The 27,794-nt window shown below is 48.4% G+C and overlaps 1 protein-coding gene and 1 pseudogene across 1 annotated transcript; one reads left to right on the plus strand and one right to left on the minus strand.

Annotated features, from left to right (window-relative positions):
- Nucleotides 1–27,557, minus strand: Ca5a (carbonic anhydrase 5A). The gene is made up of 8 exons (XM_045142522.1): nucleotides 27,549–27,557; nucleotides 27,375–27,435; nucleotides 26,989–27,186; nucleotides 11,278–11,396; nucleotides 7,135–7,230; nucleotides 6,964–7,026; nucleotides 1,174–1,329; nucleotides 1–123 (listed from the first exon to the last, which is right to left on the minus strand). Exons 1-8 carry the CDS (start codon nucleotides 27,555–27,557, stop codon nucleotides 1–3), a joined length of 825 nt encoding a protein of 274 aa, XP_044998457.1.
- Nucleotides 21,369–21,494, plus strand: LOC123457829 (annotated as a pseudogene).
- Nucleotides 27,558–27,794: the final 237 nt, after the last annotated feature.

Raw genomic sequence — 27,794 nt, forward strand, 5'->3', positions numbered from 1 at the left:
TCAGACTGGGAAGGATGACCGCACCTTCCTGTCCATGAGGTGCTGGAGCGGGCGGTAATTGTTCACCATTGGCTTCTCTTCCTCTCCATGTACAGAGAACAGGAGCCTGCGGAACGCTGACAGCTGAAACAGAGACTGCCCAGAATGAGCCGGTGCAGGTACAGAGAGATCCAGCTGCCTGCCTGTGTCCCTTGGGTCTTTTTATTTTATTTTTCAAAGTAGGGTCTCACTGTAGCCCAGGCTGACCTGGAATTCACTCTGGAGTCCCAGGATGGCCTCAAACTCACGGCGATCCCCCTACCTCTGCCTCCTGAGTGCTGGGACTAAAGGTGTGCGCCACCACGCCCGGATGTCCCTTCTGTCTCCACACTGAGTCAGGGCTGGCCATGTGTGAGCTGCAACATGGTGGAAGGGGTAGGTATTTGCCAAGAACATTAAAAGCACTGTGGCTGCCATTCTATGCTTTAGGTTCACCTACTCAGGGATGGTAGGTAGGGGAGGCATCTGTGTCCATACGATGATTCTAGCAGCCCCATGGGGAGGTCACAGGAGGGGTCTGAGGCCAGCCGACACCAACTTGCCAGCCTTGAGGAAGTCATTTAGGGAAGAAGTCCTCTGGGTATGCCCCTAGGATTTTTTTGTTTGTTTTTGTTTTTTGGCTGACAGGTTTTCCTACTAACCCCCACTGAGCTCTTGCAATGGACAAGCACTCGTGAACCAGTTTCTAGTTGCTTCTGGTGTTTGTCACAGAGAGTGATGGACATGCTGGGACCCCCAAGCCATGCATATCAGGGCGTGCAATGATGCCACTGTTTTCCCACCTGCTCCACTAATATCCAACCAGTGGCTGTGCTGTTCCTGTCCATCTCAGTGACTCCTATTCAGCAATAAAAGGTCTAGATGCACTAAAAAGTAACAGCCACCAGGCGTGGTGGCGCACGCCTTTAAGCCCAGCACTCAGGAAACAGGTAGAAGGATCACCATGAGTTTGAGGCCACCCTGAGACTACATAGTGATTCGAGGCCAGACTGGGCTGGATCGAGACACTCCCTGGGGGAGGGCGTGGTAAAGAAGAGGGAAAGAATGGCAGCCAGGATGCCTTGCTGGGACATCTTGGTGAACAAACCCTTAGAGAAATGCTCCCCCAGCACTATGACTCAGCCAACAGCTCACCTGGTTTGGGGCCACCTCAATGGGTGTCTTCTGGATGATCCAGGTGACAGACTCGGCCAGCGGTGGGGTGGTGAGGGAACCCCCGTAGGTCCAGTAATCCCGGCAGGTGGGCAGTAGACAGGAGGGATCAAAGGGGCCCATGGGGGCCTTCGCATCCTGGGAGTGACAATGACAGCCAGTCAGGACTCAGTTGAGAAGGAGCCAAGCACCTGTCCATCAACCTCGGCACCAATGGCCGGAGGAACACAGTGAAAAACAGGCTACATGGCCACCATTGGCACATGCACAAGCTATGACTGCTATACAAAGTGGAAACACCCACTTAACACTTAACATTTTTATTATACAGTTACACATTTTATATACTTTACCTAGAAAAGCACTACACTGTGTTTTTGTTGTTATTTACATGTTTTAAAAAATATTTTATTGGGATGGAGGTATTGCTTAGTGGTTAAGGCGTTTGCCTGCAAAGCCAAGGGACCCAGGTCCAATTCCCCAGGACCCACGTTAGCCAGATGCACAAGAGGACGCATGTGTCTGGATTTTGTTTGCAGTGGCTGGAAGCCCTGGCACACCCATTCTCTTAAAATATTTTTAAGATATTTCATTTATTTATTAGAGAGAGAGAGAGAGAGAGAGAATGGTATGCCAGGGCCTGCAACCACTGCAAACGAAGTCCAGAATCATGCCACCTTGTGCATCTGGCTTATGTGGGTACTGGGGAATCGAACCTGGGTTCTAAGGCTTTGCAGGCAAGCACCTTAACTGCTAAGCCATTTCTCCAGCCTTGTTTACTTGTTTGTTTGCTTGTGGAAGGGTCTCACTGTAGCCTCGGCTGATGTGGAATTCATTCTGTAGCCCAGGCTCACCTTGAACTCAAGGTGATTCTCCTGTCTCAGCCTTCTGAGTGCTGGTTGTGAGCCATTGTACTCCCTGGGCCCCCCTTCCTTCTTAAGGCTGAGTCATTGCTTTTCTGGATCCCGTGTTAGTTGTTCTCTCTCATGGGTGGGCACTTGAACTGCTGACCCCTCCTGGCAATAGTGAATAGTGACAATAGAATGCGGGCGGGCTCACTGCTGTCTGAGGGCCTGCTTTTAGTTCTCCAGGTACACACCAGTGCTGACCTGGAATTTATTATGTATTTCAGGGTGGACTCGAACTTACAGCAATCCTCATACCTCTGCCTCCCGAGTGCTGGGATTAAAGATGTGTGCCACCACACTTGGCTTCTTTCTTTCTTTCTTTCTTTCTTTTTTTGGTTTTTCGAGGTATGGTCTCACTCTGGTCCAGGCTGACCTGGAATTAACTCTGTCATCTCAGGGTGGCCTTGAACTCATGGCAATCCTCCTACCTCTGCCTCCCGAGTGCTGGGATTAAAGGTGTGCACCACCACGCCCATCTCTTTCTTTCTTTTAAGGCAAAGAGTTTTTATTTATTTATTTGAGAAAGAGAGAGGCAGAGAGAGAGAGAATGGGCACACCATGGCTTCCAACCGCTGCAAATGAACTCCAGACACATGCATCACTTTGTGTATCTGGCTAACTTGGGTCCTGGGGAATTGAACCTGGGTCCTTTGGCTTTGTAGGCAAGCACCTTAACCACCAAGCCATCTTTTCAGTTCTTCTTTCATTAAAAAATATTTATTTATGCAAGCAGAGAGAGACAGACAAACAGAGAATGGGAATGCCAGGACCTCCAGCCACTGCAAACAAACTCCAGATGCATGTGCTATTTATGCATCTGTCCTTTTAAAAAAAAATTTGTTTATTTTTATTTATTTATTTGAAAGTGACAGGCAGAGAAAGAAGCAGATATATATATAGAGAGAATGGGTGTGCCCCCTTATGCATCTGGCTAACGTGGGTCCTGGGGAATTGAGCCTTGAACCGGGGTTCTTAGGCTTCACAGGCAAGTGCTAACTGCTAAGCCATCTCTCCAGCCCACAATCTGTCTTTATGTGGGTACTAAAGGACCGAACCTAGGTCATTAGGCTTTGCAGGTAAGCATCTTAACCACTGAGCAACCTCTCCAGCCCCCTTCTTGCATTTTTTAAACTTGTGTGTATATGTGTAATGTGGTATGTGTGTATAGTGTGGAATGTGTGTGGTATTTGCACATGTATGTTACCTAAATTATTATTTTTTTATTCTTTATTTATTTGAGCAAGAGAAAGGCAGATAAAGAGAGAGGGAGAGAATGGGTGCACCATGGCCTCTAGCCACTGCAAATGAGCTCCAGATGTATGTACCACCATGTGCATCTGGCTTATGTGGGTACTGGGTACTGGAGAGTTGAACCTGGGTCCTTAAGCTTTGCAGGAAAGCATCTTAGCCACTAAGTCATCTCTCCATCCCTATTTTTAAATTTCTTTTGAAAAATACATTTATTTATTTGCAAGCAGAGAGAGAGGAGAGAGACAGAGAGAATGTAAATGAGCTCCAGATGTATGCACCACCTTGTGCATTTGGTTTTACATGGGTACTGGGGAATTGAACCCAGGTTGTTAGGCTTTGCAGGCAAACCTTAACCACTGAGCAATCTCCCCAGCTTGTGTGTATGTGTGTATGTGTGTGTGTGTGTGTGTGTGTGTGCGCGCACACGCGCGCGCTTAGGTATGCCAGTGTCTACTGCTGCTGCAAACAAATGCCTGTCTAGCTTTACATGGGTGACTGGGGAATTGACTGAACCCAGGGTCAATAGGCTTTGCAAGCAAGTGCCTTTAAAGTTACTTTATTTATTTATTTATTTATTTTGGTTTTTCGAGGTAGGGTCTCACTCTGGCTCAGGCTGACCTGGAATTCACTATGTAGTCTCAGGGTGGCCTCAAACTCACGGCGATCCTCCTATCTCTGCCTCCCGAGTGCTGGGATTAAAGGCGTGTGCCACCACGCCTGGCTATTTATTTATTTGAGAGTGACAGAGAAAGAGTGTGTGAGAATAGTGCATCAGGGCCTCCAGCCACTGCAAATGAACTCCAGATGCGTGTGCCGCCTTATGCATCTGGCTTACGTGGGTACTGGGGAATTGAGCCTTGAACCGGGGTCTTTAGGCTTTACAGGCAAGCGCTTACCTGCTAAGCCATTTCTCTAGCCTGCAAATGCCTTTAATCGCTGAGCCATCACCCCAGGCTTTATGTGGATAATGGGGTCCTTAAGCTTTGCAGGCAATGGCCTTAACTGTTGAGATATCTCTCCAGCTTCTGTTTTATTTTCTTTTAATATTTTTATTTTTAAGAGATAAGCACAGAGTATGCATGTACCAGGGTCTCTTGCCATTGTAAATGAACTCCAGGCTCACATATCACCTTCTGCATCTGGCTCTACATGGGTACTGGGGAATCGAACCAGGCTTGTCAGTATTTGAAAGCAAGTGACTTTAAGTACTAAGCCATCTCTCCAGCCTTTTAAATTTTTTTCAATTTATTTTACTTATTTGAGAGAGAGAGAGAGAGAATGGGCACGTCAGGGTCTTTAGCTGCTGCAAACGAACTCCAAAAGCATGCACCACATTGTGCATCTGGCTTATGTGGATCCTGGAGAATCGAACCTGGATTCTTTGGTTTTGCAGGCTAGCACCTTAACTGCTAAGCCATCCCTCCTTAGGCAGGGTCTCGCTGTAGCCCAGGCTGACCTGGAATTAAGTATGTACTCTCAGGGTGGCCTCGAACTCACGGTGATCCTCCTACCTCTACCTCCCGAGTGCAGGGATTAGAGGCGTGCGCCACCACATGTGTGCCCAGTGCCCACATCTGATTATCTATTGGAGTCTGGTTACTTTCAGGGGAGAAGCCTGAGGACCATATAACAGCACTGCCATCAGAGCTAAGTGTCCCAACCCCACAGCTGCCAGAGATGGGCTCTAGAGCCTTCAGGGAAAGAAAATAGACCCCTGTGTCAACAGCATTTCACAGCCAGCTCTTTTCTTTCCCACCCTGCGGGACGCAGAAGCTGGCTGGGGAAACATCCCCGCCTCCCACCCCCAGCTTTGTTCTGGCTGGGAACCAACTCTCACAAGGAAGTGGACGAAGTGGGTGCCCAGCACCTTGGCCTTGAGGTGTTCCTGAGCCTGTGGACACAGCAGCAGGGAGGAACCTGTCTCCATCAACATCAAGGGGAGGGGAGGAGCACATCAAACGCCCCGTGAGCCGAGAGGAAGGGCCGGGCACACTTTCCTGCAAGGCTGCTGCTCCCACCATTGTTCAGACAGGTGGAAGCCTCCCTCGGTCCCCATGCTGGACGGCCACCTTGCCTCCTTCTGCCTCCCAGTTCTTTGGTGTGGCACTGAATAAATAAACCCATCGCCTTGGAATTTCCACTTCTCATCAAAGTCAAGAAGTGACATCATTAACCCGTTGCCATCCTGAGCCATGCTACTGCATCAGGGCGCATGGAGCGCCCCGTGACCCACAGGGTAACACAGGCCTTGCTGCTGGCCAGAAGGCCATGGGGGTGGCTCCTCCCCGTTCTCTGGGCTCCAAGCTCAACTGGCAGGTCCCACTAACCAACTGAACCGTCTGATCTTTATCAATATGGGATGTCTTGCCTGAGTTGAGGGAGGAGCAAATCTATTTAAAAAAAAAAACACAAATTAAGTGAATATCAAACTCAGTGGCAGGCATACGAGTCCAAACTCTTTTGGATGCTACCTGGGCGGGTGGGCTAGAGGAACCCCTCTAAGTACAACACCCTCATCTTACTGAGGAGAATGAGGGCCAAGAAGAAACAAACAGCAGTAATGTTGTCAGTCTTTCTTTTCCTTTCCTTTCTTTTCTTCTCCTCTCTCTCTCCCCGACAGGGCCTCATATATAGCCCAGGCTGGCCGACAGCTCCTCACTGTGTAGCTAAGGATGACTATGAACATCTGATCATTACATCCCCTTTCCCAGGTGCTTGGATTACAGGCCGGAGCCACTGCCTGGATTCTGGCCTCATTCAAGTTACGTAAGCATTCTACCAATGGAGCTACATTCCCAGTCCCCTTTCTTGTTCTTGGTTGTTTTTGTTTTGTTTGTTTGTTTCAAGGTAGCGTCTCACTCTGGCCCAGGCTGATTTGGAACTCACTGTGTAGTCCCAGGCTGGCTCGAACTCACAGTGATCCTCTCCTATATCTGCCTCTGCCTCTGTGTGCCGGGATGAAAGGTGTGCACCACCACACGCAACTTTTTTTTGTTTGTTTGTTTTTTGAGGTAGGGTCTCATTCTAGCTCGGGCTGACCTGGAATTCACTACGTAGTCTCAGGGTGGCCTTGAACTCATGGCGATCCTCCTACCTCTGCCTCCCGAGTGCAGGGATTAAAGGCGTGCACCACCACACCAGCTGGTTTGTTTGTTTTTGAAATAAGGTCTCGCTTGTTAGGCCAGGCTAGACTCACTATGTCGTCCAAGCTGGTTTTGAACCTGAAGCAATCCTCCTGCCTTCCTATGTGTTGGGATTATAGGCATATACTCCCACAATCATTCCTGAGAGAGCCAGTGCTTGAAGGTGAAGGGTTCAGGACACCCCGGAACTGGCTCTTGACTTCTGTTTCTAAGAACCTGGAGCCTCACACCTCTGCAAAGTTCTTCTCCTAACTGCTTTGTTCTCCTTCCAACCAAGCTATTACTCTAATAATCTGTTTTCAAGGTAGGGTCCCACTTTAGCTCAGGCTGACCTGGAATTCACTATGGAGTCTCAGGGTGGCCTCGAACTCATGGTGATCCTCCTACCTCTGCCTCTGGAGTGCTGAGATTTATAAAGGCGTGTGCCACCACACCTGGCCCACTGCTTTGCTGCTTTTACTGTCCCTTACCTTATGCTTTATTTTCGGCAAGATGTCCACCAGTGTCTGCAGAGCCTCGTGATGGGCCCCAAGCTGCACAGCACAGATACCAGTGTTAGCTTGGGGCGGGGGGCACACCTTGGTTCTTCACCACTGCACATGGCTATCCTCCACAGGAGCGCCAGGCCCAGCTGGCATTACCTTGAGAAACACACCTATCACGGCCAGGCCATTCTCCCCCACCACAGCTTCCTTGTAATTTGTGTATTTCATGGAATTCCAGTGAACCAAATGAAGCTGAAACACAACAGAAAGAAAAATTGAAAATGTGTCACGATGTAGCAAGAAATGGGAGTCACTCTGCTCTATGTCTGGTACAACCGTGTGTCATGGCATGTCATAATGTCAATACACCCTTGGTGGCACTCAGGAGCTCCCATGCCACAGGTGATAAGAGACTCACATCCCTGGAAGAACAGCAAGGATGAAGGGACGAAGGGAGAGGATTGCTTTGAGTTCATGGGACAGAAATGGGTAGTTGAGTTATTTGCCACTGATGAGTCATCTTGAATGAGGATCTCACCAGCAAATAATTTCCTTCCTTCCTTTCATTCTTTCCTTTTTTTTCCTTTTTCTTTTTCTTTCTTTCTTTTTTTGTTTTGTTTGTTTTTTGAGGTAGGATCTCACTCTACCTCAGGCTGATCTAGAATTCACTATGTAGTCTCAGGGTGGCCTCAAACTCACAGTGCTCCTCCTACCTTTGCCTCCTGAGTGCCGGGATTAAAGGGTGGGCTATCATGCCTGGCTTTTTAAAAATTTATTTTTAAACTTCATTTTTATTTATCTGAGAGAGAGAGAATGGGTGTGCCAGGGCCTCCAGCCACTGCAAATGAACTACGAACTCCAGACGCATGCGCCCCCTTGTGCATCTGGCTTACGTGGGCCCTGGGAATTGAACCAAAGTCCTTTGGCTTTGCTGGCAAATGCCTTAACCACTAAGCTAGCTCTCCAGCCCAAAAAATTTTATTTTTTATTGTATTTATTCATTTGCAAGGAGAGAGAGAGAGAGAGAGAGAGAGAGAGAGAGAAAGAGGGAGGGGAAAGAATGGGCAAGGCAAGGCCTCCAGCTGCTGCAAATGAGCTTTATTTACATGTGCCATTTTGTGCTTTATGTGGGTATTGGAGAATCGCACCCAGATTGTTGGGCTTTGGAGGCAGGTTTCTTAACTACTTAGCAATTTCTTCTCCAGGTCCCCTTTTTGGTGTGTATGTATAGCATGTGTGGTGTGTATGTGTGTGTGTGTGTTTGTACACGAAGATTCATGTGCCCCATCAGTACATCTGGAAGACAGAGGAGAATGTCTCTCATCACTCATTTGTGTATTTCCCTGAGTCAGGATCTCTCCCTCAGCCTGGAGCTGCTGTTGATCAGTGAGCCCCCAGTGATTTTCTGGTCTCTGACCCCTCCCTGTGGGCTGGGGTTACAGACATGTATGGCTACACCTACCTTTTTCTTTTTCTTTTTGGTTTTTCAAGGTAGGCTCTCATTCTAGTTCAGGCTGACCTGGAATTCACTATGTAGTCTCAGGCTGGCCTCAAACTCTCGGTGATCCTTCTACCTCTGACTCCCGAGTGCTGGGATTAAAGGCATGAACCGCCATACCCATCCATACCTACTTTTTTCATGTGGGTTCTGGGGATTTGGACTTGGGTTCTTCAGCCTGAGAGACCCTCAAACTTAATCAGCAAGCTCTCTTAACCACAAAACCAACCCAACCAGTGGATAATTAATTTCTTAGTGTAAGCACATTCTTAATTAAGGCTGCCTCTATTTGGGAATCTGACACTTGGCCTTGATCTTCACCTTGTCTTTATTTTACATTCCTCCTTTGGTTTCTGGATGTGGGTTCAAGGGCTTTTGTTCTGATTTGGCAGAGTTGTTCAGACGATCATCCCTGGAGTCAACCAACTACAGATTGAAATAGTTGGACAAAAAAGTCTTGTCTGAGCCGGGTGTGGTGGCATACGCCTTTAATCCCAGCACTCAGAGGCAGAAATAGGAGGATCGCCATGAGTTTGAGGCCACCCTGAGACTACATAGGTAATTCCAGGTCAGCCTGGTCCTGAGTGAGACCCTAACTTGAAAAACAAAACAAACAAACAAAAAAAACCCAACTCAAACAAGTCTTGTCTGTACTGAACATGTGGAGACTTGGCATTATTCTCTTGGTGATACAAATGGCCATGATTCATAGAGGACTCAGACTGTATTAGCGACCTAGGGGCCGTGGGCTGGGGAGAGGTTAAAGGTACTTGTTGCAAAGCCTGCCAATTCCAGGCTCAGTTCCCCAGCCACCCACATAAAGCCAGATGCAAAAGGTAACACAGGGCTGAGGAGATGGCTAAGTGATTAAGGCACTTGCCTGCAAAGCCTAACGACCTGGGTTCAATTCCCCAGTACCCATGTAAATGCAGATGCACAAAGTGGCGCATGCATCTGGAGTTCATTTACAGTGGCTGGAGGACCTAGTGTGTCCATTCTTTCTCTCTCTCTCCTCTATATCTCTCTCTGCATGAGGCCACTAGTCCTTAGGCATGTGAGCACACAGCTGCATGCTTCTAGTTAATGATGTCTCAGAACCTCAGTCCCTTCTTCCATCAGTGGATAATAAATAAAAACAATAATAAGGGGCTGGAGAGATGGTTTAGCGGTTAAGGCACTTGCCTGTAAAACCTAAGGACTCAGGTTCAATTCTCCAGGTCTCACGTAAGCCAGATGCACATGGTGGCAAATGCATCTGGAGTTCATTTGCAGTGGCTAGAGGCCCTGGTGCACCCATTCTCTCTCTCTCTCTCTCTGTCTCGGCCTCTTTCTCTCTGTAATAAAATAAATAAAAATAAAAGAGGGTGAAGCTGGGCGGGGTGGCACATGCCTTTAATCCCAGCACTTGTGAGGCAGAGGTAGGAGGATTGCCATGAGTTCGAGGCCACCCTGAGACTACATAGTGAATTCCAGGTCAGCCTAGGCTAGAGCAAGACATTACCTCAAAAATAAAAGATAAATAAAAGAGGGTGAAACCACACAGATACAACTGGAAATACACAGACTTGGGAGGGCAGATGGGAGGAAGGACAAGTGAAGACGTGAAAACGGGGGTGCGTGAAGGGGGGACGGCAGAGGAGGAAGTGGATGTGACCAGGTGGATATGGCAGAATTGCCACTCCAGGGCCAAGGTGGTGAGGACATGCACAGTTCTTTCCATTTTCTTGTATGCTGGAAAATTTTCAGAATAAAAGGTACAGGTCCCTAGGCCCTGTGCATCACCCATCACAACTGCACAGCCAGCTCCTAGTATTTCTTTGCTCATTTTTCTTGGTGATTCCACTGTAGGGTGTTGAAAATATAAGAAGATGATCTCTTGGCTTAGCGGTTAAGGCACTTGCCCACGAAGCCTAAGGACCCAGGTTTGATTCTCTAGGTCCCACGTAATCCAGATGCACATGGTGGCGCATGCTTCTGGAGTTCGTATGCAGTGGCTGGAGGCCCTGGTGCACCCATTCTCACTTTCTCTCTCTCTCTTCCTCTCTGTTTCTAATAAATAAATAAAGATAAATCTAAAAAAAAAAAAAAGAAGATGATGATCTGATGGGGGGGGGCTGGCTCAGTAGGAGCTCCCATTCCTAGCCCCACAGAGAAGGAGGGGAAGAGAAGAAGGGGAGGAAGAAGAAAAGAGGAGGTAGAAAAGGAGGAGGAAAGGGAGGAAGAAGAGGGAAAGGAGGAGGGAAAGAAGAAAAGGAAGCTGCGTGCGGTGGTGCACAACTTTAATCCCAGCACTTGAGGGCTGACATAGGATTAGTGTGAGTTTGAGGCCAGCCTGGAACTACAGAGTTCCAGGTCACCTTGGGCTACAGTGAGACTTTACCCAGAGAGAAGAAGAGGAGGAAGAAGGGGAGAAAGAGGAGAAGGTGGAGGGGAGATCGTACTGTAAAGCATTTCAGGGTCTAGCTTGACATGAGGCCATAACCCTGAGTGCTGTGAGCCACAGCTGCATGCTGCTAGTTATTGACCTCTCAGAACCTCTTGTCTCTCTTCTGTCAGCAGAGCACCAAGAGCTTAGGACAGGGATGTGATCAAGTGGTCCAGGTGGCACTAACTATTCTACTTTGAGCATGGGAAACCCTAGTTCCCCCCCAAATTCTTCACACTTGGGCACTGGTGGTGGGGGGGGGGATGAGGACGGGTCACCCTGTGGTAGCTCAGGATACTGGCAGGAGCTGGTCATCCTGTGGTAGATCTGGACACTGAGGGCTGGTCACTTTGTGATTGATCTGGCATCTACGGACCTCTGCTGGGTAAACATGATCATCCACCGCGTGCTCCGATCCCCACTCGTTCGCTGCTCCCCAGTGGAAGTGGAACTGCTTTAGTCTGTAGTGGTTTTCCAATGGCCCGTCACTGATCCCTAGAAATCAGAGCAGAGACGCTGGTTATTTGGAGTACTGGTTGGCCTGTGCTGCTCCTTTGACACTGTCAGGTATTTTTGTTTGTTTGTTTGTTTTTCAAGGTAGGGTCTCCCCCTAACCCAGGCGGACCATGTAGTCTCAGACTGGCCAGGAACTCACAGAGATCCTCCTACCTTGCCCTCCTGAGAGCCAGGATTAAAGATGTGCACCACCACCGCTCTGACCCTATCTACACGGGGTTTGCGCAATGCCATTACCAAGTGATTGACGCACCACCAAAATGATAAGCTGATGGGCAGCTCTGTGAAAGGTGGAACCCTGTCTGTTCTGGTCACCTTCTTTCTCGTTGATTAGCCCAGCACCAGCCACGCTAGGTTTGCACTAAATGCTGGAATGAAGGCCAGGCCTTGGTCACACCACTAGGTGGCGGAGTAAGGGCCTGAACGCCCTGCACATGGCAATACAAAAAGGCATCTTTCTGAGGTGCACGCTAATCCTGTGGTGGTTTCCAAAATTTTCTTTGCTTAAAAAAATATGGGCTGGGGAAATGACTAAGTGGTTAAGGCAGGAGGAACGAAGTTTGGATCTCCAGCCCCATGTAAATGCGAGGCATTTATGCCTGTAACCCCAGCATTTGGGTGGCAAAGGAAGGTGGATCCCTGAGGCTAGACTACTTAAATTGATAAACTCTGGCTTCAGAAAGACACCTTGTTTCAAGAGATTGATAAAGGGAGACACCTAACATTGACCCCCAGCCTCCACACACACAAATGCCCTTGCACACAGACACGGACGCCATTCACAAATACACACCACAATCTCTCTCTCTCTCTCTCTCTCTCTCTCTCTCTCTTTTTGGTTTTTCAAGGCAGGGTCTTGCTCTAGCCAGGTTGACCTGAAACTATCTCCAGGATAATCTGGGACTAAAGGCATGTGCCACCTCACCCAGTTTATATATTTTTTGAATTAAAACAAAAAAGCAAGCCAGGCGTGGTGGCGCACGCCTTTAATCCCAGCACTCGGGAGGCAGAGGGAGGAGGATCACCATGAGTTCAAGGCCACCCTGAGACTACAGAGTTAATTCCAGGTCAGCCTGGACCAGAGTGAGACCCTCCCTCGAAAAACCAAAAACCAAACAAACAAAAAAAAAAAGCAATGTAAAGGGCTGGAGAGACGGTTTAGAGGTTAAAGGCGCTTGTTTGCTTGCTTGAAAAAGAAGCCACAGATCTTAACAACAAAAGAATTTAAATGGCACATGCTGCCCTTCCTACCAGTCCCAGTCTCTATACAGCTGTGTTCAATCCAGACCTACAGCTGGGCCAGGCTTCACTGAGTGCCTCTGTGATGGTTAATGTCCACTGGCCCCTGGACAGAACCCAGGGCCACTGGTGAGGGATTTTCTAGATTAGGTCAGCCTCCAGGCATGTCTGTGAGGAATTATGTTAATTAGGTCAATTGAGGTGGGAAGGTCCACCTTAACTGTGGGCAGCACCACTCTGGGCCAGGGCTGTATAAAATGGTTGTATAAAAAGGACAGCTGGGGGCTGGAGAGATGGCTTAGCGGTTAAGCGCTTGCCTGTGAAGCCTAAGGACCCCGGTTCGAGGCTCGGTTCCCCAGGTCCCACGTTCGCCAGATGCACAAGGGGGCACACGCGTCTGGAGTTCGTTTGCAGAGGCTGGAAGCCCTGGCGCGCCCATTCTTTCTCTCTCCCTCTATCTGTCGTTCTCTCTGTGTCTGTCGCTCTCAAATAAAAAAATTAAAAAAAAAAAAAAAAAGGACAGCTGGGTGTGGTGGCGCATACCTTTAATCCCAGCACTCCCGAGGCAGAGGTAGGAGTGGAAAATGGAATGTGAAAGGAATGGGACGACCCCTCTGTGCAATGCAGGTGTTTACTGTTACCTAAGGAATGCCATGACCTCCCTGTATCTCTTTGTTTCCAAATAACTCTGTGATTATATAGCATAGAATGTTTGTTGCCTCAATTCCGCCTATGTGACCTATGTGACTTTTTGTAACATGAACCCCTTGTTTAGCAGTATGTAATTTTGTGGTTTAACTCCCAATCCTGTTTTGACTATAAACATTATGTGGTTATTTCCAATAATAGTTGACACTCGGAACAGACCAGGGCTGCGTCTTGAGATCCCAAGCTCTGGGATGCAGACTTGGTGCACCAGCTTTCCTCTTTTTCTTTCTTTTTACTCATATTCCATGAGTGATGGTCTTACTCATGCGACACACCAGACCCCATAACAGGAGGGTTGTCGTGAGTTGAGGCCACTCTGAGACTCTAGAGACTAGATAGTAAATCCAGGTCAGCCTGAGCTAGAGTGAAACCCTACCTCAAAATAAAATAAAATAAAATAAAATAAAATAAAATAAAATAAAATAAAATAAAATAAAATAAAATAAAATAAATAAAATAAAATAAATAAAATAAAATAAATAAAATAAAATAAAATAAATAAAATAAAATAAAATAAAATAAAATAAAATAAAATAAAATAAAAAAATAGAGAGAGCTAAGCAGGGCACCTTTAATCCTGACACTCAGGAGGCAGAGGTAGGAGGCTTATCATGAGTTTAAGGCCAGCCTGAGACTCCATAGTGAATTTCAGGTCAGCCTGGGAAAGAGGGAGACCCTAATTTGAAAATCAACAACAAACAACCAAACAAGGGAGCTGGCTGAGTCATGGCAGTCATTGCTCTGCTTTGCTTGTCACTGTTGAACTCAACGTGGCCACCTCCTGGTGCACTCCCTGCCAGGATGGATTGTAATCTGAACTGTAAAATGAGTAAACCCTTCCTCAAACTGATTCTGTTTTTGGCTTTTTGTGTGTGTGTGGTTTTTCAAGATCTGGAATTCACTATGTAATCTCAGGCTAGCCTCGAACTCAAGACATTCCTCCTACCTCTGCCTCCTGAGAGCTGGGATTAAAGGCGTGTGCCACCGTGCCTGGCTCTTAAACTGATTTTGTCTGGTTATTTTGTCCCAGAAACAAGAAAGGAAATAATACAGCTTCTTTATTATTTTTATCTTTTTTATACAGATTATTTTTATTTATTTATTTATTAGAGACAGAGAGATAGAGAGTGAGAATGGGCACACCAGGACCTCTAGCTACTGCAAACGAACTCCAGACTCATGTGCCACCTTGTGCATCTGGTTTACAAGGGTCCTGGAGAACCAAACCTGGCTCCTAAGGCTTCACAGGTATGCGCCTTAATCTCTAAGCCCTCTCTCCAGCCCTATTTTTATTTATTTCTTCCCCCATTCCTTGCATCCCTCCTTTCTTTCTTTTGTGTGTACTATATGTGGTGCATGCACATGTGTGTGCAGATGCATGTGCCCTGTGCACACGTATGCAGAGGCAAGAGGACCATGTTGGGTATCCTCCTCAATTGCTCACCCACATGGTTTCTTGATTTGGAGTCTCTCATGGAAACCAGAGTTGCCATTTTTAGTTAAGACTGGCTGGCCAGCAAGCCCCAGAAATGCTCCTGTCTCTGCTCCCCACAGGTCTGGGATTCAGGTATGTGTGGCTATGCTCAGCTGTTTATGTGGGTGCGAGGAATTGAACTCAGGAGGTCTCAGGCTCCCATGCATGTGTGGCAAGTTCTCTTACCCACTGAGCCATATCCTCAGACCCTGAATTTCCTTCTTTCTTTCTTTTTGTTTTTTTTTGAGGTAGGGTCTCGCTCTAGCCTGGGCTAACCTGGAATTCACTATGTAGTCTCAGGGTGGCCTTGAACTCACAGTGATCCTTCTACCTCTGCCTCTCAAGTGCTGGGATTAAAGGTGTACGTCACCATACCCAGCTTGATTTTTTTCTTTAAATATTTTTTACTATTTACTTGAAGGAGAGAGACATAGAGAGAGAAAGAGAAGGTACGGGCATACCAAGGCCTCTAGCCACTGAGAATGAACTCCAGACACATGCACCACCTTGTGCCTCTGGCTTTACATTGGTACTGGGGAATCAAGTCTGGGCAATCAGGCTTTGCAAGCAAGTGACTTTAATGGCTGAGCCATCTCTTTAGACCCTGAATTTTCTTATTATTATTATTTTGTTTTTGTTTCTTTCTAGGTAGAGTCTCGCTGTAGTCCAGGTTGACCTGGAATTCACTATGTAGTTTCAGGGTGGCCTTGAACTCACGTCAACCCTCCTACCTCTGCCTGAGTGCTGGGACTAAAGATGTGTGCCACCACACCCAGCTATTATTATTTTTAAATTTTTATTCATTTATTTGAGAGAGAAAGAGGTAGAAAGAGGGAGAGAGAGAATGGGTGTGCCAGGGCATACAGCCACTGCAAACGAACTTCAGACGCATGTGCCACCTTGGGCATCTGGCTTATGTGGGTCCTGGGGAAACAAACCTGGGTCCTTTGAATCTGCAGGCAAGCGCCTTAACCACGAAGTCATCTCTTCAGCCCTATTATTTGTTTTTCAAGGTAGGGTCTCACTCTAGCCCAGGCTGACATGGAATTCACTATGTAGTTTCAGACTGGCCTTGAACTCAATGTTCCTCCTACTTCTGCCTCCAGAGTGCTAGAGTGAAAGTCATGTGTCACCACACCTGGCTCCTGAATTTATTTATTTATTTTTGTTTTTCTGAGGTAGGGTTTCACGCTAGCCCAGGCACTGTGTAGTACCAGGTTAGCCTTGAACTAACAGTGATCTTCCTACCTTTGCCTCTTGAATGCACCTGAAGTAATTAACTAATTTTTTGTTTATTTGAGGTAGGGTTTCACTCTAGCCCAGGCTGACCTGGAATTCACTATGTAAGTTCAGAGTGACCTTGAACTCACTGAGATCTTCCTACCTTTGCCTCCCAAGCATCGGTATTAAAGGCCTGTGCCACTGCTCCTGGCCTGAATTATTATTATTTTTAAACATTTACTTGTGTATTTGTTGGGGAGAGAGAGAGAGAGAGAAAGAGAGCGAGAGAAAGAGAGCGAGAGAAAGAATGGGTGCACCAGAGTCTCCAGCCACTGCAAACAAACTCCAGACACATGTGTCACCTTGTGCATCTGGCTTACGTGTACTGGGGAATCAAACCTGGGTCCTTATAATCTCTCTGCCTTCTTTCCAGCCAAATGAATTTATTTATTTATTTATTTTTTAAAATATTTTTTGTCCATTATTTATTTATTTATTTGAGATTGACAGACACAGGGAGAAAGGCAGGTAGAGGGAGAGAGAGAGGATGGGCGCACCAGGGCTTCAAGCCACTGCAAACGAACTCCAGATGCGTGCACCCCCTTGTGCATCTGGCTAACGTGGGACCTGGGGAACCAAGCCTCGAACTGGGGTCCTTAGGCTTCACAGGCAAGCGCTTAACCGCTAAGCCATCTCTCCAGCCCAATGAATTTATTTTTAATATACAGAAACACTCCTCTTCTGAATGAGTGCAAGAAAACATTGGAAATGCCAAAGTCAAGGGCTAGTTGGCCATGGCACACTGGGTGGGAAGAAGCAGGTTTGCGTAAGGGAGAACAGAGGCAGAGGAAAGCTTCCCACTGGGAGAGGCCGGTAATACAACAGCCTCGCTCAGCTGGGGCGGGTCCTCTCTCCGTGGGCTGAAGCCATGCAGCCACAGAGGTCTCTGCAGTGTGCCCTCTGAGAGCTGGACTGGGGTGGAGGTCTCCCTGTCTCAGGCTCTTATAACTTGGGCTGGAGCACAGCGGCCCCTGGTGGTGAATCCAGGAAGACAGCTCAGGATGCTGGCTGGAGATTGCTGATTCCGGGTGCTTGGAGGCCTCCTTTGAGCCCAGTTTGTGTGCTCTCCTGGAGGAAAAAGGATGCGATCAAAGCACAGCTCTTTCATCCCGGCATGTGCGCCCGCACGCACAGGCGCCTTTTCAAGTTGGAACAGAAGATTCTCACTGTGACAATGTTTCCAAAATTAGACCTGACGCAGAGACAGCTGCCAGCAAAATGGCAAGTGTGTTTATTTAAAGACTGGAAAAGCATCCTTTGTGGCTCAGTCTGTCATCAGGACTGGGTCGGGGGGGCAGGCTGGAGCCCTTCTTCCAAAGGCATGAACCTGGCCTAGGTCTTTTATCCCTCCCAGTCTCATTTTCCCTATTCCATGGGGTGCCAGTAAGGACTGAGACATAGTGGAGGCACAACGTTTGCAGAGCACCTGGTATGTAGGAAGCCTTTGAAGGAAAGGGGACATTAATCATTGACAAGTGTGTTCGGGGTAACACAGTTGGGAGCAGAAGTGTCGTAGGTCAGGACTCTTTGTGGGAGCACTCTGCATCCTGGTCTCCCGCTCATACAGTTGTCTGTGGCGAAAACTCAGCACACACCATGAAGCAACTGACTGACAGGCTAGCAATTATTGAGCACCTGCTGCATGCTGGGCCCTGTGCAGGGACCTGTGTGTTCCCTGAGGAGTGGGCCCTGCAGAACAGATACTGAGAGCTCAATCTGAGATGAGAAGATAGCTTTAGGAGTTAAGGAACCTGCCCCAGCTGGCCCCCGCACCAGCCTACTGGATACTCCACCGCATCAGTTTTACTAGCAGGGTTCAAAGCCAAACACTTCTGTTTTTCTTGGTAGTGAGTTAAGGACCCAAGTAAAAGTTACAGACTCAGATGGAATCATTTCTAATTGACTTTTCATAGTGATAATACAGTATTGAATTAAAAAGAAGCAAGCATGGGCTGGAGAGACAGCTTAGCATCTTTGGCCTACAAAGCCAAAGGACCCAGGTTCGATTCCCCAGGACCCAACCAAGCCAGATACACAAGATGAGTCTGGAGTTATAGTTTGCAGTAGCCACAGGCCCTGGTATGCCCATTCTCTCTCTCTCTCTCCATCTGACTCTTTATCTCTCAAATAAATAAATAAAATTAAATATATATTTAAAGGGGCAAGCCCAAGTCTCAAGAATGGAGACGTTTTTGCCATCTACCGAGAGACTGCCATCAGCGGGCTTTGACTGCCAGCACCCAGTGTTCTCTGTGAGCAGGTGCATCTGAGATAATGTGATTGCATCAGCCGGTGCCAGAGCCTCCAAGTAAAATAACAAGTGACATTTAAGGTCAACCTCACACTACACTACGCTGGCTGACCTTCCCTTTGCAATAATAATAGCCTATTTGTAGTTAAGGGCCTTTCCCAGGACCAGCAGGCTTTTGGCAGGCACTGCTGTTTTAAGACTTAAAATTAGCATAAGAGAAGTTTGGGGTATTCTCCCTTGGTCAGAACTGTAAATAACCAGACCTCGAGATACTAGCCTGTTCCAGCATCTCCCTGGAATTTAACTAGTTGCCAAGCTGTGATGTCCAAGGGCAACAGACTGCAGTATTCCCTGAACTGAGAAGGCCATCATAATCCTCTTTTAAGGAGATGACAAACCACAGCTGGTAGCTGACATGTGATCAGAGCCCCAAACCCCCACAGAAGTCTGGGGGAAGGGAGCCTCATTTGTGCCTCAAAACCCAGGCCCACCTGAACTCAGCTTCACACAGCATGACTTTGCCCAGCGGGTTTGCTTCTGTCTGCATCTCACATGGGACCTTTATGGAAAGATGTGATGCCTGTCCTATGGGAACAAGGCAAAGACCAGACGCTGGGTCGCATACAAAGTGCTTCCTGAGCAAGGTCCCTGGTGCCAGGAGCAGCCCTGGGAGTCACACCAGCTCACTGTTCTGATGCTCAGGGTTTATGACTGCTATCGAAAACGTCACCGTCATCCATAAATGTGTCATCACCTGAAACAGCCACCATACCTCCTAAGATAAGTCCTGCATGTAAAGACGTTGACACACAGGCACATCTTAAGAAAGCATTCACTGGGCCAGGCGTGATGGCGCACGCCTTTAATCCCAGCACTCGGGAAGCAGATGTAGGAGGATCACCATGAGTTCGAGGCCACCCTGAGACTACATAGTGAATTCCAGGTCAGCCTGGGCCAGAGTGAGACCCTACCTTGGAAAAAGAAAGAAAGACAGAGAAAAAGAAAGGAAGGAAGGAAGGAAGAAAGAAAGCATCCATCAGGAGTCTGAGGCTGGAGGACCTTTGGTTTGAGGCCAGCCTGGGCTACATAGGGAAACCCTGACTCAAAAGATGAAGAAGGAGGAGGAGGAAGAAGAAGAGGGCTCGGTGGATCAAGTGCTTGTTGCACTAGTGTGGGTACCTGAGTTCAGATCCCCAGAACCCACATGAAAGCTGGATGCTTTAGCACTGACCATCCTAACACTCCTGCAAGGAGAAGAGAGAGACAGAATCACAGAATCATAAGGGCAAGCTAGCCTGGTGAGCTCAGCAGTGAACAATGAGGCTGTCTCAAAGAAGATTGGAGGCAGGGACTGACACCCAAGGTTGTCCTATAACCTCCACATGCAAGCCACAGCATGCATGCGTGAGCACATGCATGTACACACACTCTGAAGACGGAGGAAGAGAATAAAAGCAGGAAGGAAGGAAGGGGAATGGAAGGGAAGGAAATCTCCCAGTCCCCAAAACCCTATCTGGCCTGGACTCTACTACCAATTGGCCCACTGTGGATAAGAAATGTGGACCAAGGGCTTAGCCTGGCTATGAGGGTTATGTTAGGCAAACATGGGTGCTATGGGGTTAGGGGACCTAAACTAGGGGCACTGCCGGTGGAGCCATGTCTCAAAATGAGCCCTGAAAGAGTGGGTTCATGGGTCTGGAGAGATGGGTCAATGGTTATGGTGCTTTCCTGCAAAGCCTAACTACCAGGATGTGATTCCCCAGTACCTATGTAAAGCCAGATGCATCTGGAATTTGTTTGCAGCAGCTGGAGGTCCTGGCTCACCCATTCTCTCTTTCTCTTTCCTTGAAATATATATATAACATATTATATAATAATATATTTAATAATTAATAATGATCTATGTAATATATATGTATGTATGAATATATATACATATATACATATATATATATATATATACACACACACACACATACATACACATACCTGTAACCTCAGCACTGAGGGGAGCAATGACAGGGTGATGGGGCTTGCTGGTCAGCCACGAGCTGTAGGTTTGCAGAGAGACTGTCTCAAGGAAATCAAGCAAAAGAGCAAACGGGGACACCCGACATCCTCCCTGACCTCTGCACACGTGTACGTGTGGTGTGTACACACACCACACGCTCATACACACGCACACACAGGAGGTTCTAATCACCTAATCCCCCAACCCCAGCTTCCTTCTGCAAGGCAGTGTCACCCCTGTGTGCTGTGTGGACTGTTGGAGGGACAAAGGACTAGTCAAAATAGCGAGGTCCCTGGCGCCCAAGAGCTCATGAGGTCATAGGCCACATCATGACACTTCAGTCAACACCAGGCCATATGTATGGGGGTGGCCCCACAAGACGATGTGGCCCTCTAAGGTTGTGTCAGTACACTGATGTTCCCACAGTGAAATCACCTGAAAGCACTTTTCTCAGAATGTGCCCCCTCATTGACTGACACACGGATCCCCAACTTAGTAAAAGAGGCTCGGGTTAAAAGTGTCAGGGGCATATTTTTGCACCCCAGACATGGGGTGGTCTTTGGATGTTGTCCATGGTGCACCAATATTCCCTTGTGACCACTTTCCTCTTCCCACCATATGGCATCTTGGAACTACCACCAGTCCATGCCCCAGTGGTGAGGCTCAGGGGGCCCTGGAGCCTCTTCTTGAATGCAGACGGCCTGTGCAGGCGTCTCACCTAGCTGGCACCTTGACAGGCTCCCTCAGAGCTTGTATCAGTCAAGGCTAGAGAGATTGCTCAGTGGTTAGAGGTCCTTGGTAGCAAAGCCTAATGACCCGGGTTCCATTCCCCAGGACCCATGTAAAGCCAGATGCACAAAGTGGCGCATGTGTCAGGAGTGCATTTGCAGTGGTAAGAGTCTCTGGTTTGCCCATTTCCTCTCTCTCATTCTCATTCTATCCCTCTCTCTCCTTGCCAATAAATAAATAAAAATATATTTTTTTAAAAGCAGCTGCGTCATATCCAGTGCCTAATTGGAGACACTGGCCCAGAAGGCTGCCATAGAGACACTGTGACTTATGGGCCCTGTTCCCCTTGCTTGAGCTCAGGGATAAATTTGGTCACAGAAGCCAAGCCCCTAGACTTCAGGGCTAAGGTAGGGTGGGGCAATGTGTAGCAATTGACCTCCCTAGCTAATTGCCTTCATCTACTCCATCTCAAAGGCAAACTCAACTTTCACCAAACCCAAGTGTTACATCTGGCTGCTGACCTGCGCATCGTGTCCAACTTGACACCTGGTGAGGAGGCTTGCTGTGCTAAACCCTTTGCGCTCCTTGAATGGCTCAACCTTCCCCTTGAAGCCTTCACCCAGCTGAGGCAGGACTGTCTGCCTAGGGTTCTATACGCCTTCCAGATGGGAGCCACTGCTTCAATCAGGGAAGCAGAGCAGGCCTCACAGTACTCATTTGTGTGGTAGAGTTTTTTGTTTGGTTGTTGTTGTTGTTATTTTGAGTAGGGTTTCAGTCTAGCCCAGACTGACCTGGAATCCACTATGTTTTTTGTTTGTTTGTTTTTTGTTTTTCGAGGTAGGGTCTCACACCCGGCTCAGACCATATTTTTTTAAGTAAAAAAAACAACTTGCCAGGAGTGATGTTGCATGCCTTTAATCCCAGCACTGGGGAGGCAGAGGTAGGGGAATTGTGGTGAGTTCAAGGCCACCCTGAGACTCCATAGTGAATTCCAGGTCAGCCTGGGCTAGAGTGAGACCCTACCTTGAAAAACCAAAAAAAAAAAAGGTCTGGAGACATGTCTCAGTGGTTAAATGTATGTACTTGCTTACATGTAAAACCAGATGCACAAAGTGGAATGTTTGCAGATGCAAGAGGACCTGGTACACCCATTCTGTATCATCTATCTCTCCCTGCTTGCAAATTAAAAAAAAATTTTTTTTCAAAAAAAGCTGGGCTTGGTGGCACATGCCTTTAATCCCAGCAGGAGGTAGAGATAGGAAGGCCAGGTAGGGTCTATGTGAGTTAGAGGCCAGCCTGAGACTATATAGTGAATTCCAGGTCAGCATGGGCTAGAGCTAGATCCTACCTCAAAAAAACAAAAAAATTAAAAATTAAAAAAAAAAAACAAAAAACAGGGCTGAAGAGATTGTCCAGAAGTTAAGGTGCTTGCCTATAAAGCCTAATGACCCAGACTCAATTCCCCAGTACCCATATAAATCCAGACACACAAGGTTGCACATGTATCTGAGTTCATTTGTACAGGCTAGAGAACCTGATGTACCCATTTATTTTCTCTCCTTGCAAATAGATAACATGTAAATTTTAAGTAGGCTGGGGCCTGGAGAGATGGCTTAGTGGGTAAGGTGCTTGCCTGAAAAGTGAAAGGACCTAGGTTCAATTCCCCAGGACCCATGTAAGCCAAATGCACAAGGTGACACATGCATCTAGAGTTTGTTTGCAGTGGCTGGAGGCCCTGGTGCATCCATTCTCTCTCCCCCCACCCTCTCTGCCTCTTTTCTCTCTAAAAATTTCAAAAGTGGAAAAAAAGAACTTATGGGCTGGAGAGATGGCTTAGCAGTTGATTCAAGTTCGATTCCCCTGTACTCATGTAAGCCAGATGCACAAAGAGGCACATGTATCTGGAGTTCATTTGCAGTGGCTGGAGGCCCTGGTGTGCCCATTCTCTCTATCTGCCTCCTTCTGTCTCTCTCTCTTGCTCTCTCCAATAAACAAATAAGTAGACTTTTTTTTTTTTTTTTTAAGAAAAAGAACTTTTATCAGTCAGGAGATGTTGCAGGAGCCAGAAAATGTTGAAGGAGCCCTTGCTGCTTCCTGCCTGGTCCCCAGATTGCCTATCTAGGAAGGAAACCCAAATTTTCTGGGTGCTCCTTTTGGCTTATCCCACCAGAGGATCTTTCTCTGACCTGCAACCAACCCCTGGCTGATAGGTGTGAGATCTGTAAAGCTTGTATGTGTGAGTGTGCATGCACACATATGCAGGTACGAGTATGCATATACATGTGGGGGGGGGCAGAGATTGACGTTGGGTGTCTTTCTCAATGGCTCTCCACCTTATTTTTTTAAATATATATTTTTTAATTTTTATTTATTTATTTGAGAATGACAGAGAGAGAGAGAGAGAGAATGGGTGCGCCAGGGCTTCCAGCCACTACAAATGAACTCCAGATGTGTGTGCCCCCGTGTGCATCTGGCTAATGTGGGTCCTGGGGAATCGAGCCTCAAACCAGGGTCCTTAGGCTTCACAGGCAAGCGCTTAACTGCTAAGCCATCTCTCCAGCCCATCTCTCCACCTTATTTTTAAATTTATCTTTAGTTTTGTATTTCTATTTATTTGTGTGTGGGGGGCAGGGAGAATGGGTGCTCTAGAGCCACTTGCCCATACAAATGAACTCCAGATGCATACACCACTTTGAGCATCTGGCTTTACGTGGCTACTGGGAAATCAAACCCAGGCTGTCAGGCTTTACAAGCATGCACTTTAACTGCTGAGCCATCTCTCCATTCCTGTCTACCTTATTATTACTATTATTATTTTGGTTTTTTGAGGTAGGTTCTCACTCTAGCCCAGGCTGACCTGGAATTCACTATGGAGTCTTAGGGTGGCCTCGAACTCATGACAATCCTCCTGCCTCTGCCTCCCAAGTGCTGGGATTAAAGGCATGTGCCACTACACCCGGCTTCTACCTTATTTTTTTTGAGACAGGATCTTTCACTGAAACCAGAGCTCACTGTTTCAGCTATACTAGTTAGCCAACAAGTCCCAGGAATCCTCCTGTCTCTGCTTTCCCAGTACTGGGATTACAGCCACCACACATGGCTTTATCATGGGTTCTGAGGACTGAATTTAGATCTTCATGCTGATGGAGCAAATGTCTTACAGACTGAGCCATCTCCCTAGTCCCAAAGTCTGTGAACTTTAAATTCACACATCTGCAAGCCACTCACCCTCTCCAAGGGATAGATGTTTGTTGAGCTCCTGCTGTGAGCACAGGGAGCTAATTCTGAGATAGTCAGTGGTACCCCTTGGACTTGGCTCTGGGGGATCAAGTCCCTTTGGGGTGTCTTGGCATTGGGGATAAGTGTCAATTGTCATTTAGGGGATCAGAGGCCATGGTGTACTGTGAAGCTCTTTATAGAGTTTTCAGAGTCTGAGCGTCATCTCTGGCAGCCCCAACAAGCCTCTCATCTTCAATACACCAATCAAAGGACAAATAACGATGAAAATCAGAGAAAGGAGATTGAGTCAATGTGGCCATATTAGGAAGAAGAATATAAATAAAGTGGTCCAGTGTCTCCCCCACCCCCAATCCATCTCTAGGATCCTGACATGAGGCTTGGGATTGAGGAGGGAGCAAGACCAATGCATATCTAAGCAGTCCTGCTCAAGGTGTGGTTACACCCATCACCTCCCAGCATCGTCTCTGCTGTGTCCTACAAGATGGCAGAACTGTGAAATCTCTTCCCATGAGACAAGTCCCTCCCTTGCTGGTACCAGGCTTCAGCATTTCCCTTGAAAGTTGTGATGGTTTGAATCAGATGCCCCTCACCATAAACTCATTTTCTTTTTTCTGAGGTAGGGTCTCACTCTAGCCCAAGTTGACCTGGAATTCACTATGCAGTCTCAGGGTGGCCTTGAACTCATGGTAATCCTCCTACCTCTGCCTCTCCAGTGCTGGGATTAAAGGGCCTTTCCCCTTCTTGAACCGATTGAGCGGGTCTCACAAGTTCTTGAGTTCTCTAGAGTCAGAGCAAAGCCCAAGTTGGTTGCGCCCTGGGCCTGGCCAGCGGGGGCTCCCAGCTTTTCGGTGCTCCCCCTGGTGGACGCACTGCGAGGCGCACCCAGGCCCCGCCTCACTAGACTGGTTTCCTTGGAAGGAACTGCAGTGTGGGAACTGCCCCGTAAGGAACGCGAAATTCTCCCACAGGGTGCCCGAGGCCCTCTTCCCGCTCCTCCTTCTTGCCCTGGGGGCGGCTGGTGTGGAGCTCCAGTAAGCAGTGTGGGAGACTGGGGTCAGAGAGGTGAGCCAACTTCTCATGTCCCCGGGGCTGGTCAGGAGAGAATGGGGGATGCCCGTCCTGCCCTTGCTGGCCCTGGGGCAGGCCGGCGCAGTGGGCATATGGTTTCCATGGTGAGCTGGCTCATGCGAGCCTCCACGGCACCATGCCTTTGGGGGTGGCTGCTGCTCCCTTGGTAGTGCTCATTCCTCCCCTCTCTCCATGGCCTCTGGGCTGGCCTGGTCCTTGCATCTTCGGAGCGGTCCTGGGAGGGCTCCCTGCGCCTCCTGCTGCTGGCATTTGGCCGGCGCTTTCTGCACTGCGCTGGCAAAGCTGGGAACCAAGTCCTCCCCAGGCCCTACCTGTCTTGCTCAGGAGGCATTTCCTTTCTTTCTACCCAGTGTTTCTTTTTAATTTATGGGAGTCATTCCTCTCTCCTTTTCTTTCTGGAAACCTTTTTTTTTTTTTTTTTTTTTTTTTGGTCCTCCCCGTCTCCCAGCTGTGATTTCCATCTCTGTTCCCGTTTTCCAACTGATGTCAACGACGAGGGCAGAGCATGTGGAAAGAGGTAGACGTGAGCCAGGAGAGGGAAGCCGCAGGCCGAGCGCTGGCTCGGGGTCTGTGGAAGCGAGCGGGAAGGATGGAAAGGGAAACATCACGGATAAAGTAAAACCAGATTGGCCTGGGTGGACGGGAGCCACGGGGTTTATCCGGCTAATTTATATGGCGGGAGAGAGAGACACCCAGATAATTCTTTTGGTGTGCGGTGGGGTGGGGCGCATCCTTTTGATCCAGATGAGGAAAGTGGTGACCCAGGCCAAGGGTGGGGTCAGGCCGAGGTCGGAGGCAGAAGGCGTGCTGCCTGCAGACGGCACAAGACCTTGGCCTTGGCGCAATCGAGTCAGGGGTGGACTGAGGTCAGCAGGCAAGGTCCCAGCGGTCTGGCTCTCTAGCCCCATTCCCACTCCTGAGCGCCTCACTGTCCTGTAGGAGGGCGCCTTCCTCCACTCCTGTCCACATCTGGCTCCAGGGCAGGGTCATTCTTGGGGTTGACCGGAAGTTGGTTCGAGCCACTGCTTAACGAGCACTAGGACACTGAGCATCTTCCAGGACTCTTGCCAGAATAGCCGGGAAGGGTGCTTTCTCGTTTAGGGAGAGAGAGCTGGCCTGAGGTTCTTTGTCACCACTGGGAGGTCCATCGAGGAAGCCAGTTCTGAGAAGAGCATTGGGATCCTCGGGAATGCCAGTAGTCTGTCACCCCCACCCCGCTGTGTCCTGAACTTTCCAGGATTCAAGCAAACAAGTTCAATTGTCTTTGCCTAAGTTAGTCTGAATTTCCCACGTGCAGGCAAGAAGCCTTAATACAGTGAACTGCTCACTGAGAGAGTAAAATGGAACCACAGGCCAGGTGTCACGGGCATGCCTGTATTCCCTGCTAAACAGCCACACAACACAGGAACATGGAAGGAGAGAGAGAACTAAAGGTTCTACATCCTTCATAAATAGAACCACCAGCGGGAGACTAGGTATTCAAATGCATGAGCTTGTGGGGCCATTTCAGATCCAAACCCTAAAAGCCTTGACCTCAGCCCAGGCTCACCTGACTCCTCGGTGGCATCGTCAAACTCCACCTGGAAGAAGTAGCCAGTGTTCCAGATGTACCTGCAGGAGGTGGCATCATAGGACACTCTGAGCGGCACCAGCCGTGGGTCATGGACACTGTCCCTCTGCCGGATGTTGATGGGGGACTGTCGGGTGCCGCCTGGTACAGAGATGGGGCCAGTCCAGAGAGGGTGCCCTGAGGACAAAGAGGGGACACCAACTGAGTCACTGGCCAGTAGGAAAGAGACTCTGCAAGACCAATTTCTGGGAAATCAACCCAGCGGGGAGCCCTGGACCTTCCAACCTCCCAGCTGCTTAACTTCTATGCACGTGTGTGTGTGTGGGGGCGGGGGGCTTTGGTTCATGGCCCTGGCCTGTGCCTACGGCAACTGGACTTCAGTATGGACATTGTCCAGAGCATGGCCACAGAAAGCCGAGGAGGGAGCTGAGAGGGAGGAGGTGGGTGGAAGGCGGGCAAAGCTCTTGTGTCCTGGGGAGGGTGTGAACACTCTCCAGGCACCCAGTTCCCACGTGGTGACGTCACCGTGACGAGGGCACCTTGACCATGCTGCGGCCTCCTGTGAGGAGGGAGGGAGCATCAGCAGCAGGGAGATGAAACGGAACCAGGGCTGTTGTTCCCCTACTCTCCGGGCTCACCTCAAAACACTTTCAGGGTGATATATCTTTCATATATCACTGTGTCCCTATGTGGCCCAGGCTGGCCTCAATCTCAGGCTCCTTCTGCTTCAGCCTCCCAAGTGATGGGATGACCGGCATTTACTAGAATACCTGGGTAGGAGTGTG

This window comes from Jaculus jaculus, chromosome 1 (assembly GCF_020740685.1).
Source record: "Jaculus jaculus isolate mJacJac1 chromosome 1, mJacJac1.mat.Y.cur, whole genome shotgun sequence".
Taxonomy (NCBI): Eukaryota; Metazoa; Chordata; class Mammalia; order Rodentia; family Dipodidae; genus Jaculus; species Jaculus jaculus.